The 11818-nt window shown below is 33.2% G+C and overlaps 2 protein-coding genes across 4 annotated transcripts in view; both read right to left on the bottom strand.

The window, feature by feature from the left end:
- Positions 1-6746, bottom strand: part of LOC107442280 (dehydrogenase/reductase SDR family member 9-like) — a gene marked incomplete in the record, with an annotated part of 12846 nt that extends 6100 nt beyond the window's left edge. Inside the window, 2 exon segments of the mRNA XM_016055806.3 lie at positions 1730-2251; positions 6607-6746. Of these exon segments, the coding sequence (XP_015911292.3) occupies positions 1730-1958 (229 nt within the window).
- Positions 6747-8943: 2197 nt separating this feature from the next.
- LOC110282490 (transmembrane protein 14C) overlaps positions 8944-11818 on the bottom strand; it is a 5673-nt gene continuing 2798 nt past the window's right edge. For all 3 annotated transcript variants that reach the window (XM_021146011.3, XM_021146012.3, XM_021146013.3), the window contains exon 5: positions 8944-10831. In XM_021146011.3, coding sequence (XP_021001670.1) covers positions 10783-10831 — 49 coding nt within the window. In that variant the 3' untranslated portion in view covers positions 8944-10782. The remainder of the gene's footprint in view (positions 10832-11818) is intronic.

Here is an 11818-nt window from a genome sequence, read left to right as displayed (position 1 = left end):
TGGTGATCTGGCAGGCCAAGGAAGAGTTTGACAAGCTTGCAGACAGTTCATAGCAACACGTGCCGTATGTGGTCTGCCATTGTCCTGCTGAAAAACCAGCCCAGGGCACTGCAAAAGGAACAGTAGCAAAACAGGTCTTAGGATGTCGTCGACGTACCGCTGTGCAGTAAGTGTACCTCTAATGACGACCAAAGGGGTCCGGCTGTCAAAGGAAATGGCACCCCAGACCATAATGCCTTGTTGAGGGCCGGTGGGGCGTGCAATAGTGAAGGCAGGATCTCCCCTCTGCCCTGTGCGTCTCCAAACACGTCTTCGATGATCGTCAGGATACAGTTGGAAGCGGGATTCGTCGCTAAAGACTATACTATCGAATGATTACTTCTTAGACTATCGAATGATTGCTTCTTAGTGCGTCGATTTTTTTGTTATAGAGTGTATTTAAAGTTACCTAACTTTATTAAAAATTACCTAAATCAGATTAACTATTGAACAAGGCTTTCCGTAAGAGCTCACGCAAATGAGTCACGAGCACTTGCACCCTTTGAAAATTTAGTGAAATAAAAATTTATGTAGAAAAACTAATTTTGATGCATTAATTAAATTAATAAATAAAAATTAATTTTTAAATATTAATAATTTTTTTATTTTAATTTATTGAAATTTTTCTTTTGTGAAAATGTGCCACACTGAATTATAATTCCTATAGTTAGAAACTAGTGCAAAAGCTCCATTTTTAAATTTTATGCATTGATTATCTAGTGTGTATTCGTCGTGTGTCACACAAATAATAATAATAATATAAAATTTAACAAAATAATAAACCTACCATTTTTTGTTTCTGCTCATACACTGTTTCATTTTAAATAAAGCATAAGTTTTAACGAATTTTTTTTTTTAATCTATGTTAAAAATTTAATTTTATTCTAACAACTTTTAGTTCAGTTGGACTAAAAGATGCATTAAATAAATTAATAAGCATTGAATAAATTGGTTAAAAAAAAATTAAAAAATCATTATACAGATTTTTTTTTTTAAATTTGTATGCATATTTTTTTTTTACATATTATAATAAATATTTAAATACATAATTTAAATTTTCAATAAATATTAAAATTAATACTATTTAAATTTTGCACCACTCAGAGAAACTTTTTGCGGGTGCCCTTCTCCTCTTCTTTTTACACATATTCATTCTAACAGTTCAGATAACTGCGTAAATGCTTCTTGTGGGCAAAATGCTTAGAAAAATAAAATACATAGGTATAGGATTTATGTTACTGTTTTGGACAATATTTTTACTTTACTTCGCATATCTTTAATGAAAACAACTTTAAATACATTTTTAAATTAAAGCAACTGCACTTAACCTCTAGCAATACTTATATTGTATAAAAGAGAACATTTTAATATTTTCGTTTAAAAACTATCATGAATTATTTAAAAAATGACAAGCAATGTAAGAATAAAATATATTTTTTATTATTTTTTATTCTTGCTTCAGAAAAGAGTAGAAGTTTTAATAGAACAAAATAGCAAAATACGTCATTGGAAACATCTCAATCAAGAGTTAGAATTCGGTTAAATTTTAATTTACCTCACTTTTTTTCACTTTTGATCGGTACATACATGATTTTCCTAAAATGTCTTAAATAATAATAATTATACTCAAGTTTACTCTTTCAGGTACTTATATTTAAACAATTTGTGAAAAGCAAGCATCAATTCTCACCTGTTATAAGAACTGCTTTATCTCCAGGACTTATTTTATCACTTAGAAATTTTCTTTTCACCCAAGTAAAACTCAAAATCGAAAAAGCAATGAATAAAACACACTCGCCGACTGCAATGTAAAATCTTTTACTTGAATTAGGAAAAAAATAGAGTAATGTTAGCAATATTAATTTAATAACTATAAAATGTGCGATGCAAATATATTGAAATCTGCCCTTAGGAAACATTGTTTTTTAAGAACTTTAATTTTGCGCCACTACCAAACTTACCTTTCAGACTTTTCTTTACAATTTAGCACCTGCGTTATGCTGAATAAACATCGTGATATTGATATTAAAAATATTCCTTAGTTCTCGATTTTATCTCAAGATTGGCAAAATAGTATTGTTTTCTTTGCCTACATTTCCTCTTGTTCCCATTCACTCCAGAAAAGAATTTTTCTTCTCTATTTTTAAGTTTTGTTCATAATATTTCATCTTCTTTTGTTTTGTTCTTGAAAATAGTCCTATGTTTTGTGGGCCTAAGCAAAAATAAATTTAATGAAAGTTAATAGGATATATATGTTACGGTGAAACACCGAAATCTGGAGAATGTCGACCTTCACCGGTGAATGCATTCACGTAGTCGCTTCTTGTATGTCCGAAATATTTGCTAAATACCCTCATTTCTGATTCTCACCGGTGAATGTCAACAATCACATAGTCGCTTTGGTGAATGTCCGAAATATTTGTTATGTCCAATTTTATATTAATTTATTCGTTAATATTATTATATTTATTTGATATATTTATATTTATTCTATATTTTAATACTTACTGACGATAGATTAGAAGAAACATCAGTGTTTGGAGTATCGGGCAAATATATACCGGGCAATGGCACTTAACCTTAAAAAAACATCAGTGTAGGGTATACCGGGCAGTGGCACTTAACCTTAAAAAAACATCAGTGTTGGGTTAAAATATCGAATAAATTCATATCAAATCGAATGTAATAAATATTTCGGACATTCACTAAAGCATATCTGTGATTGTCGACATACACCTGTGAAAGTCAACAATCACCGATTTCGGTCTTTCGCCATGACATATATATATTAATTTTACAGAATTTTAGATTTTAATAGCTTTAGAGCATTTTGAATTGCTTCACTAAGTTAGAAGCAAGAAAATGCATGGATTAACTATCTGTAATAAATTTGTTTTACATTGAAATTTCCCCAAAAATATAATGGTTATAATATTACAGATAATAAATTATAGTAATAAACTGATACGACAGGAAATTCTGAAAGTAACCTCTCCATTTTGGGGCAAATTTTTAAAAAGAATACGCTTAGGAACATTTTTTTTCCTTTTTGCAGCTTAAAGCTGCCTTCTATATTTTAATACATAACTAACAAACTAATCACTTCTGCATTCGTGGCCATTTCAACTAACATGGCACATAGCGGCTAGAAACTGCACATCGTCGATAAAGAGCTTAGTCCTAATCTACTTGTTCATAACAGCTAGTGAACAGATCGTAATCAGATGGAATGAGATCCGATCTGTAGAAGGGGTGATCATATCCTGTTTGAATCAGCGCAAAAAATCTAGTGAGCTTTGAGGGCGTGCAAAATCGTGCAGCAATTCAACCCCAGATGATCCTCGCAGTTTGCAAGCGGTGTAGACAGGCTGTGAGGAACGCGTCGTTAATTGGAGAATCGGCATTCACATCAACTAATTTTCAAACCTCTGTTTATCGCAATTTAGCCGCTTCTTCTCCTTTCCATGTTAATTCCAATAACCCTAATTGTTACTAAGGTTTTCCGCGCACTTAACCTCTGCTCTGACTTTTCCTATTTAAATGCCGGACTTGCTGCTATAGCGCGTTCACCAGGAGTTGGCACTTGGCTCCGCCTTCCTCACGTGGTATGCGACGATACTATTTCGCTATTTCTGGGAGAAGATTGTGAGCAATCCTGAACAAGTTTGCTATTTGGCGATCATATGACAAAAAATATTCATTTCACAAACTTTATCTGCATTTTTTTTAACATTGAATATTTCATAAATTTGATATTTCGAACCAATTTTTATGGCATTTCTCTCTTTTGAGAGAATAGTTTGTCCTTTTTGAGACATTTTGATGGGAAAACAGCAGTTTTTAAATTTAAAATATATTTAATTAGCTAGAGAAACGAAAGGTATAATAGCAGATGATAAAGCGAAGTAAGTGACTGAGAAAGAAGCCACTATTTGTGTTTGGCGCGCATTAAGGGTTGTCTCAATTTCAAGGGTGGAAATGTTTCTCTTCTAACTCCCCCGCTGAAATGAACTCTGCGTCAGAGGAGGTGGAGCCAAGTGCCAACTCCTGATGAACGAACTGTAGGCGAAGATTTAACCCTTCTATAGTTGATCCCGCTCTTGCTTAACTTGTATTCAAACGCCCCTCCATTAATTTTTACAATGAACTTGTTACTCCTTCCATAAATGTGCTAATATCCTGTTTTAGTTTTAAAATTAATTTCAGGCCAGTGAACAAAATTTTATTTTAAGTTTCTTAAAATCCCATATGTATTACTAACCGCTTTAACATTTGCCACATGCCAATGCAAGTTTGACTACTTCAGATAAACCAAACTCGCTCTAAAATTCGTTACCAAGAATTCGATAAATGATAAATTGTCGCACATCGTTTCAAACGTTCGGCATAAATTTAACTTCTATGACGGTAAAATTCTCTCCATCACAACAGCTCATCATTATGCTTTTAAAATCTACTATAGCACAAGATTCTATATACCACATGAAAAGGTATCGACCAGATTTACCTCTTTCTGCAACCGTCGTTTCTCTCACCTGCCCCAGTTTTCCCTATTTTGTTTTTCACCCTAATTTCATTTTCCATATTTTTGTTAGAATTTTGTACATGTTTTTAAAATTTGCTTGTTTTCTTCATTCATGTCTGGTGAGACATGAGAATAGGCACTTTGTTTTTTAAAGTTCAAAACACGTCTACCATCTTAATTTTTGAAGCTAATGAAGTTTTTCCATTATCAAGCATCTTTAACGGAGCCTAAATTATGGACTACCAAAGTCTATGGTTAATTATAGACCACCAAAGGGATTAATATCGAATCACAATGAGAATACAAACACCTAAAAATGTAAAAAGTGGTAAACAATAAAAAGTAATTATCTAGTAATAGAGATTTAAATCAGCAATACTTTCAAGCATATTTCTTTCTGTTTATTATTAAAAATGAATGCAAGCCAGTAGTAGTTCAGATATGTCGCACAAGAGCTGCACAATGGGCTATTGGCGACGGTCTGGGAAACATCCCTGAGAATGATTCGAAGATATGCCATATCACACTTTTGATCATCTGCAGAGGGGATGGCCTGACGACCTGCACTCGAAGTCGAGCACTTTATGCTAGAACAGTTTAACGAGGACCCATACAGCACACCCTCGGTCCCTACGCAGACTGATCCAAGTGGTCTCCCACTTGCACATTGTGCGCAGCCAGTGATGCTTAACTTCGATGATCTTCTGGAAACCGTGTCTTAACGATCAGTCCACTGCGGGACGAATGCAAGACAGATTTTCATTTTACATATACTACTATATCGTTGATATAGTATATTCAAATAGAAAATGCATGGTAGTAGTTATGAATGAATAATTAAACTGGGAAATTACCAATAATGAGAGCCTCTACCACTACTTTACTTACTAAAAAAAAAAGGAGGTTTAAGTCCCCAAATTTAACTTAAAAAAAAGTCCTAACAACCAAAACAATATTGAACATTCTCAGTTTTTAGAAATTTTTAATAACAGGTTCACTAATTTGATGTTAATGATTTACATATTGCTCTGAAACATGTGTTGCCTGTTCACTGCAAGTTTCAAAAAATTGTTTTTCTCTCAAATTCTCAGGATGGAATACAAGCAACTAGCTTACTAGAAAATCCTTTATTAGATGAAATTCCAGGGTCAGGAGCTCATCAAATTTTTATAGCCGATGAACAAAATTTTAATCATCCCGTGGCTACCAAGCCACAAACGGTAATGAGCAGGCTGATTTCCTTCCTCGGAATGGAACCCAACTACTCCAACCAAAACACTCTAGTCTGTCCTAGTATCTATAAAATACCCAGCAAAAATGAGAACCCTTTTTTGATTACGATAAAGTATAAGAATTGGAGTGAAGTAAGAGCAATACCAGATAAACCTCACTGAAATGCATTAGCCCATTTCTGACTCCTAACAGGCCACGACTCCTTAGAACACCTGTATCGTTTACGTACATGACTATCCTGTGACTCTAACGAACCTACGAATAGAAAACACCTCCATCGCTGCAAAACACTATATTTGATTCCAATATTTTATCATGCAAGAGAGAGCCTCCGGGTACTTTAATTCTTTTATTTCTTGTGTTCGGAAATTATTGTTCTTTTTGTTGCATTCGCTTTTATTTCACACCGTTAGAAAAAATTCAATAACAAATGTTACACTAGTTTAAGTTTACTTTTCTCATATAAGTCTATTTTCTTTTCCATAAATTGCCCATCAATATATAAATTTATTGTAATGAATTTTCAAAAGTATTCTGGTAGTTTAACGAACCATATTAAAAATTAAGTTTAAAAAAATTTATACATAAATATTTAATGTTATATTCACAGAAAAAGAAGAAACAAAGTTAAGCGAAAACACTGTTTAACTTTTAATACTTAAACATATTCATTAATAACTGTTTTAACCCCATTTCTATTTTTTTTTAAAAAGATATTGAGTTGATAACTATTAACTAACATTAATAAAAATACCATTAAAAATTATAAAAGTTCTGAATTAATAAATATTGCATTCAAAAATACTTACGAAATTTGTAATAAATCATTCAGACCAATCAGCCTCACTTCCTGTCTGTTGAAAGCGATAGAAAAGCTAATTGACAGACACCTCAGAGACACTGTGCTCATAGAAAGGCCACTGTCCTCCTCACAGCATGCCTATCAACCAGGCAAGTCTACAGACACCGCTCTGTATGAGCTCTCCTACCTGCTTGAGAAATCTATCACAGATAAGGAGATGGCTCTCGCGGTTTTCATTGATATTGAAGGTGCGTTTGATAAAGTCCCTGTTGAGACTATCATCAATGCACTTAGGAACAGAGGCATAAACTCAATAATTACCAGATGGATAGCGAATTTGCTTTCCTCTAGGTATGTTTGTTCCTCTCTATTGGATGCAAGCATGAAAGTGCATGCAACTGCCGGATGCCCCCAGGGAGGGGTTTTGTCCCCTATCCTATGGTGTATGGTAATGGACTCCCTGTTAGTTCGGTTAACTGCTCTTGGCATTCCCTGTATCGGGTACGCTGATGACGGTGTTATTGTTGTCAGAGGCAAACATGGAAAAACTGTCTCTGATATCATGAATAATGCACTCCTAGAAGTAGCTAGGTGGTGTTTTAAATCAGGCTTATCTGTCAATCCATCCAAGATAAGTTATGTAGCCTTTACACGGAAAAGGCAACTTGATCTAGGTAATGTATACTACCTGGACCATAAATTGGAACTCACAGAGAAAGTCAAGTTTCTCGGGGTTTATTTTGACTCCAAACTAAATTGGGGTCTTCAACTTGAATACTGCACCAACAGGGCCAGAAAAATTTTCTGGTCTTGTAGAAATGCTATTGGTAGAACATGGGGATTGTCCCCCAAAATAGTCTACTGGATATACTCAATGATTATTAGTCCTATCATCACTTATGGCGCAATCGTCTGGTGGTCAAGGACTAGATTGAGCTCCGCAAGGTCTAATCTTAACAGACTACAAAGAATGGTCTGTGTAGCCCTGTCAGGCTGTCTCAGGACCACTCCTACAGCTGCTCTAGAGAGCTTACTTGGGCTTCTTCCATTGAACTTACGCATTGAAGTTGAAGCTCAGACAGGCGTAAAGCGTCTTATGTACCTTGGCCTATGGAAAGAGAATTCCAAACACTTGTCATGGGGACATCTTGTTTCACAAGTGAAGGATTTATCCTCTTTTATTATGCCTAGTGATTTTATGTCACTAAGATATGCTTTTCACAAGCCCTTCAAGATCCATTTTCCTACTAGAGATGAATGGTTCAATTCTCCTCGGTGGCTTAAAGGCAAATGCCTGATATGGTACACTGATGGGTCAAAGATTGGTGCCAAATCAGGAGCAGGAATTTACTGCTCCAATGATGGTACCAAACTTCACTTTCCCCTGGGAAATTATGCCACCGTTTTTCAGGCTGAGGTCTATGCCATTATCTTGTGCTGCAAGTTATGCATAGACAAAGGATATCAAAATACGACTATCCGCATCTGTTCTGACAGTCAGGCTGCTCTCCTATCACTGTCAAGGTGTAAATTCACCTCTTTGTTAGTGTGGGAATGCTTCTCGGTCCTCTGTGACCTGTCCACTCATAACAAGGTATCCCTGCATTGGGTACCAGGACATATGGGTATCGGTGGAAATGAGCTAGCTGACGAAGCAGCACGGGCTGGCTCTAATGCAATTTTCTGGGGCCCTGAACCTGCGCTGGGAATTTCTCCCTCCTCATTTAGGGCAACCATATTCAAGCTCTACGGCAAGATCGCCCATGAGCAGTGGCGCGCTGCTGACGGTCAAAGACAAGCTAAGGAGCTGAATCGAGACTGTCCTAGTGTACGTCAAAAGGAGCTCTTAAAGCTTAACAGAAACAGTATAAGGAAGATCATTGGTCTTCTTACTGGCCACTGTATCCTCAGAAGACACCTAAACATTATGGGAATAGAATCAAATTCTCTTTGTCGGGGATGTCATCTAGAAGAAGAGACATCACGACACATACTCTGTGATTGTGAGGTCTATTCTGCTCAAAGATTTGAGCATTTAGGACAGCATATTGTCAATGCCTGGGAACTGCAAGATGTTCCTGTAAGGTGCTTGCTGAATTTTATTTCAGCCATAGGGCTTTCATGCTAATCATGATTTTAGGGTTTGGGTACAATAGACCTCTGGTCGATGTGCCCTGCTCGTCAGAGCTGCCCAACCTCTAAGTCTATTTCTCTTCCAAACTTAATTTGAAATAATGACTTTTTTCATTGGAACTTGTCAAACAATATTTAAATTAGCAATATTTTTGAAAGTTTTTTTATATGAAATATACAATTACAACACAAAACAAGAAAGACAAAAAAATACCACTTTAAAAAATCTTTATTAATAATTTTTTTCATATTAATCTTATCAAATTTACAATCTAATTATTTTCAATAAAATGCATTTAAGTTCTGGATTTTCGAATTAGAACTTCATTAGAAGCTGATAATTTTAAATAATTTTTTAAACAATAAAAGCAGAAAAAATTTTCTTTTTCAACTAGTGCAAACATAACACTAGATCCCTTAAAAATTATGTGACAACGAGGTGGCAATTTTTTTTAATTATGCGGATAACCTATAAAACAACTAAATCAGAAGGGGGGGGGGATTCATTTGAAATAAAAATGTACACTTCTCATTTGCCTAGCTTAATATTTCATAAGTTGCTTAGTCAAGGATAAGTTGCCACAAGAAGTTCCAAGAATTGAAAAAGAGAAAAAAAATTGGAAGGGAAAAAATTTTAAAGGCAAATCCACAATAATTGAAACTACACATGCAGGGATGTCAACCATAGAGCTGTAATAGAGATAGAGCAAACATGTTGTTACATTTTCTTTTCTCCCTTCATCTCAAACATCAAAGTCTCCGTTGTCACACATTCCCCTTATTTTTGGTGGAGAAAAATTTCAAGTGACAGTCCTCTCTGGTGGATTCATGTTTTGTACTTATAATGGCAACAGTGGAAAGTAAAAAGCTTAACATGTTGAATGCCACACTAATTTAATATGGCTTGCCCGTCTGGTCAAAATGATTTTTGTGTGTTCTATATTGCATTAGTTTCTTCAAACCATTTTAGTAACGATAATAATAAAAAAAATTAAAAGCATTAAAAATTTACTCAAATTACGTTTTTCTAATAATCTTGGCTTCGCCAGTCACCAATAACCCCCGTTGCGCTATGAACAAACTCAGTGTCAGTCACCAGTGAGCCCCATGGCATTCAACGCGTTAAAGAGGGTTTAGATTAACAGAACAGTTAAGTGAATAAGATAATTTTTTGACAAGAATTTTCTGTAATAAAAATTATTTAATAATACCTATTTTTCAACATTCATAAATTGTAGAAATTGTTTGCATTCATAAAAAATTAAAAGAATTTTAATTTTTGAATGGTTTTAAAAAAGTACCTAGTAATAACCAGTAATGGGTACACATTAAGTTTTAATAATAGTTTAAAATGCTTGAAGTACTTTACACTAGCAAAATAAAGGTCCATATTTATAATTGAAGTTAATGATGAATGAAGTTAATGAAATTATAAATGAAGCTAAAAATCATCAATCACTCAATCAGTTCAGTAAATTTTATTTTAAATAAATTAATAGTTAGTGGTTAAAGAAATATAAAATAGATAGTTTTCAAGTCAATAATCAAAGAAATAATTTTTATTTGCTTCCAAACAATTTTGAAACAAAATTACAAAAAAATAAGTCAAAATAAGAGCTCTACACGAATCAAATAATTTAACAAAAAAATAAGAAGTCATTAATAAAATCAGCAACTCTGATTCCTTTATAGATATCAAAAAAATTATTAAAAGTTATGAAAAACTTGTCCTCTTTTACTGTAAAATATTTTGATAAATTTTTTTTTTAATAATTTAGTTTAGAATGGAACTTAAAATAATATATATACATGGAAAACATCACATAATTTGATAACAGGAATGTAAACAGTATCCGCTTCGATTTTATAACATTTGACATAGTTAGAATAAACAATGCATAAATGCCAACTATAGCATATATAGTTTTACACTTCATACAGCAGTTATAATAACACATCATATAATATTCAACAAATCAATATCCCATTCCACAATGTTTTGTTTTTCCCCCATAGTTTAATCTCGTTAAAAAATAATACCATAGCAAGATTACAGTGAAAGTGTATGTTTGTACAAAATTCTTATCATCATCAGACAACTAAAATAAAGAAAATAAATATTAAAGAGAATAATAACTAACATAAAGAGAAAAAAAATGCAATGATGATAAACCAGAGTGTTAGTATAAATCTGTAAAGATGACGTTTGATGTAACAAGACAGACACTTATTTAAACACAAAAATGAAATTTATAATGTGAGTATACAAATATTATAATAATGAACAGCATTACTTGTTTAATTTTTTTAAAATAAACAATAATATGCATTCATTTTTTGGTAAATATTCAATACATTTATGCAATATTTGAGCGAAAATTAAATTAAGTATTAACATTAATGTCAAAACTGGAAAGTAACAAATACCAAATAAAAGATTTTTGCCAATTTACCTCTCTCTAACTAAATTTCCTCAGAACTTAAGAATTAACACAGAAAAAATATTGTCCATACTGCTCACAACGTCTGTTTTAAAATTTTAATGAAAAATGAACTAAAAATGTCTAACTTAAAAACTAATCCCACGTAAGGTAAAAAAAAAAAAAAAATTTAAAAACTAAAATTTTTAAAAATGAAAAATTTGATTAATAAATTCGTTATTTTTATTAATATATTCGTTATTAAATTTAAGTTTTATGGGAGGGGGTGAAACATCACAAGATAAATTTCTAAGGAAACTACTTGACGTCATAATATGCTGCACAATAAGTTGTTTTATTACTACTGTCACTAAACAGACCACCTCCTTTTATTTACTCAAGATGTTCATCTGACTGCAAGTAAGTGATCACGGTCTCTTTCATCAGGTGTCTTTTTTTCTAGAAAACAGCATGGGATTAAAACTAACCTCTGGACAAGAGGAATGGTCATTTTCTAAAAGATGAATGGGCTTTCATTGTTGTTGGTGTAACAGATAAGACACCCTATTCAAAATTCTAGAAAGAACGTCTTTCCAGAAACAGCAAAAATGAAAAGGTCACAGGGGGAAGCAAATTCAATAGGATCTAGCAACATATATTTCTTTT

Source organism: Parasteatoda tepidariorum, chromosome 2 (genome assembly GCF_043381705.1).
Source record: "Parasteatoda tepidariorum isolate YZ-2023 chromosome 2, CAS_Ptep_4.0, whole genome shotgun sequence".
Taxonomy (NCBI): Eukaryota; Metazoa; Arthropoda; class Arachnida; order Araneae; family Theridiidae; genus Parasteatoda; species Parasteatoda tepidariorum.
The sequence above is the reverse complement of the archived record's forward strand: the minus strand, read 5'-3'. Positions and strand labels throughout refer to the sequence as shown.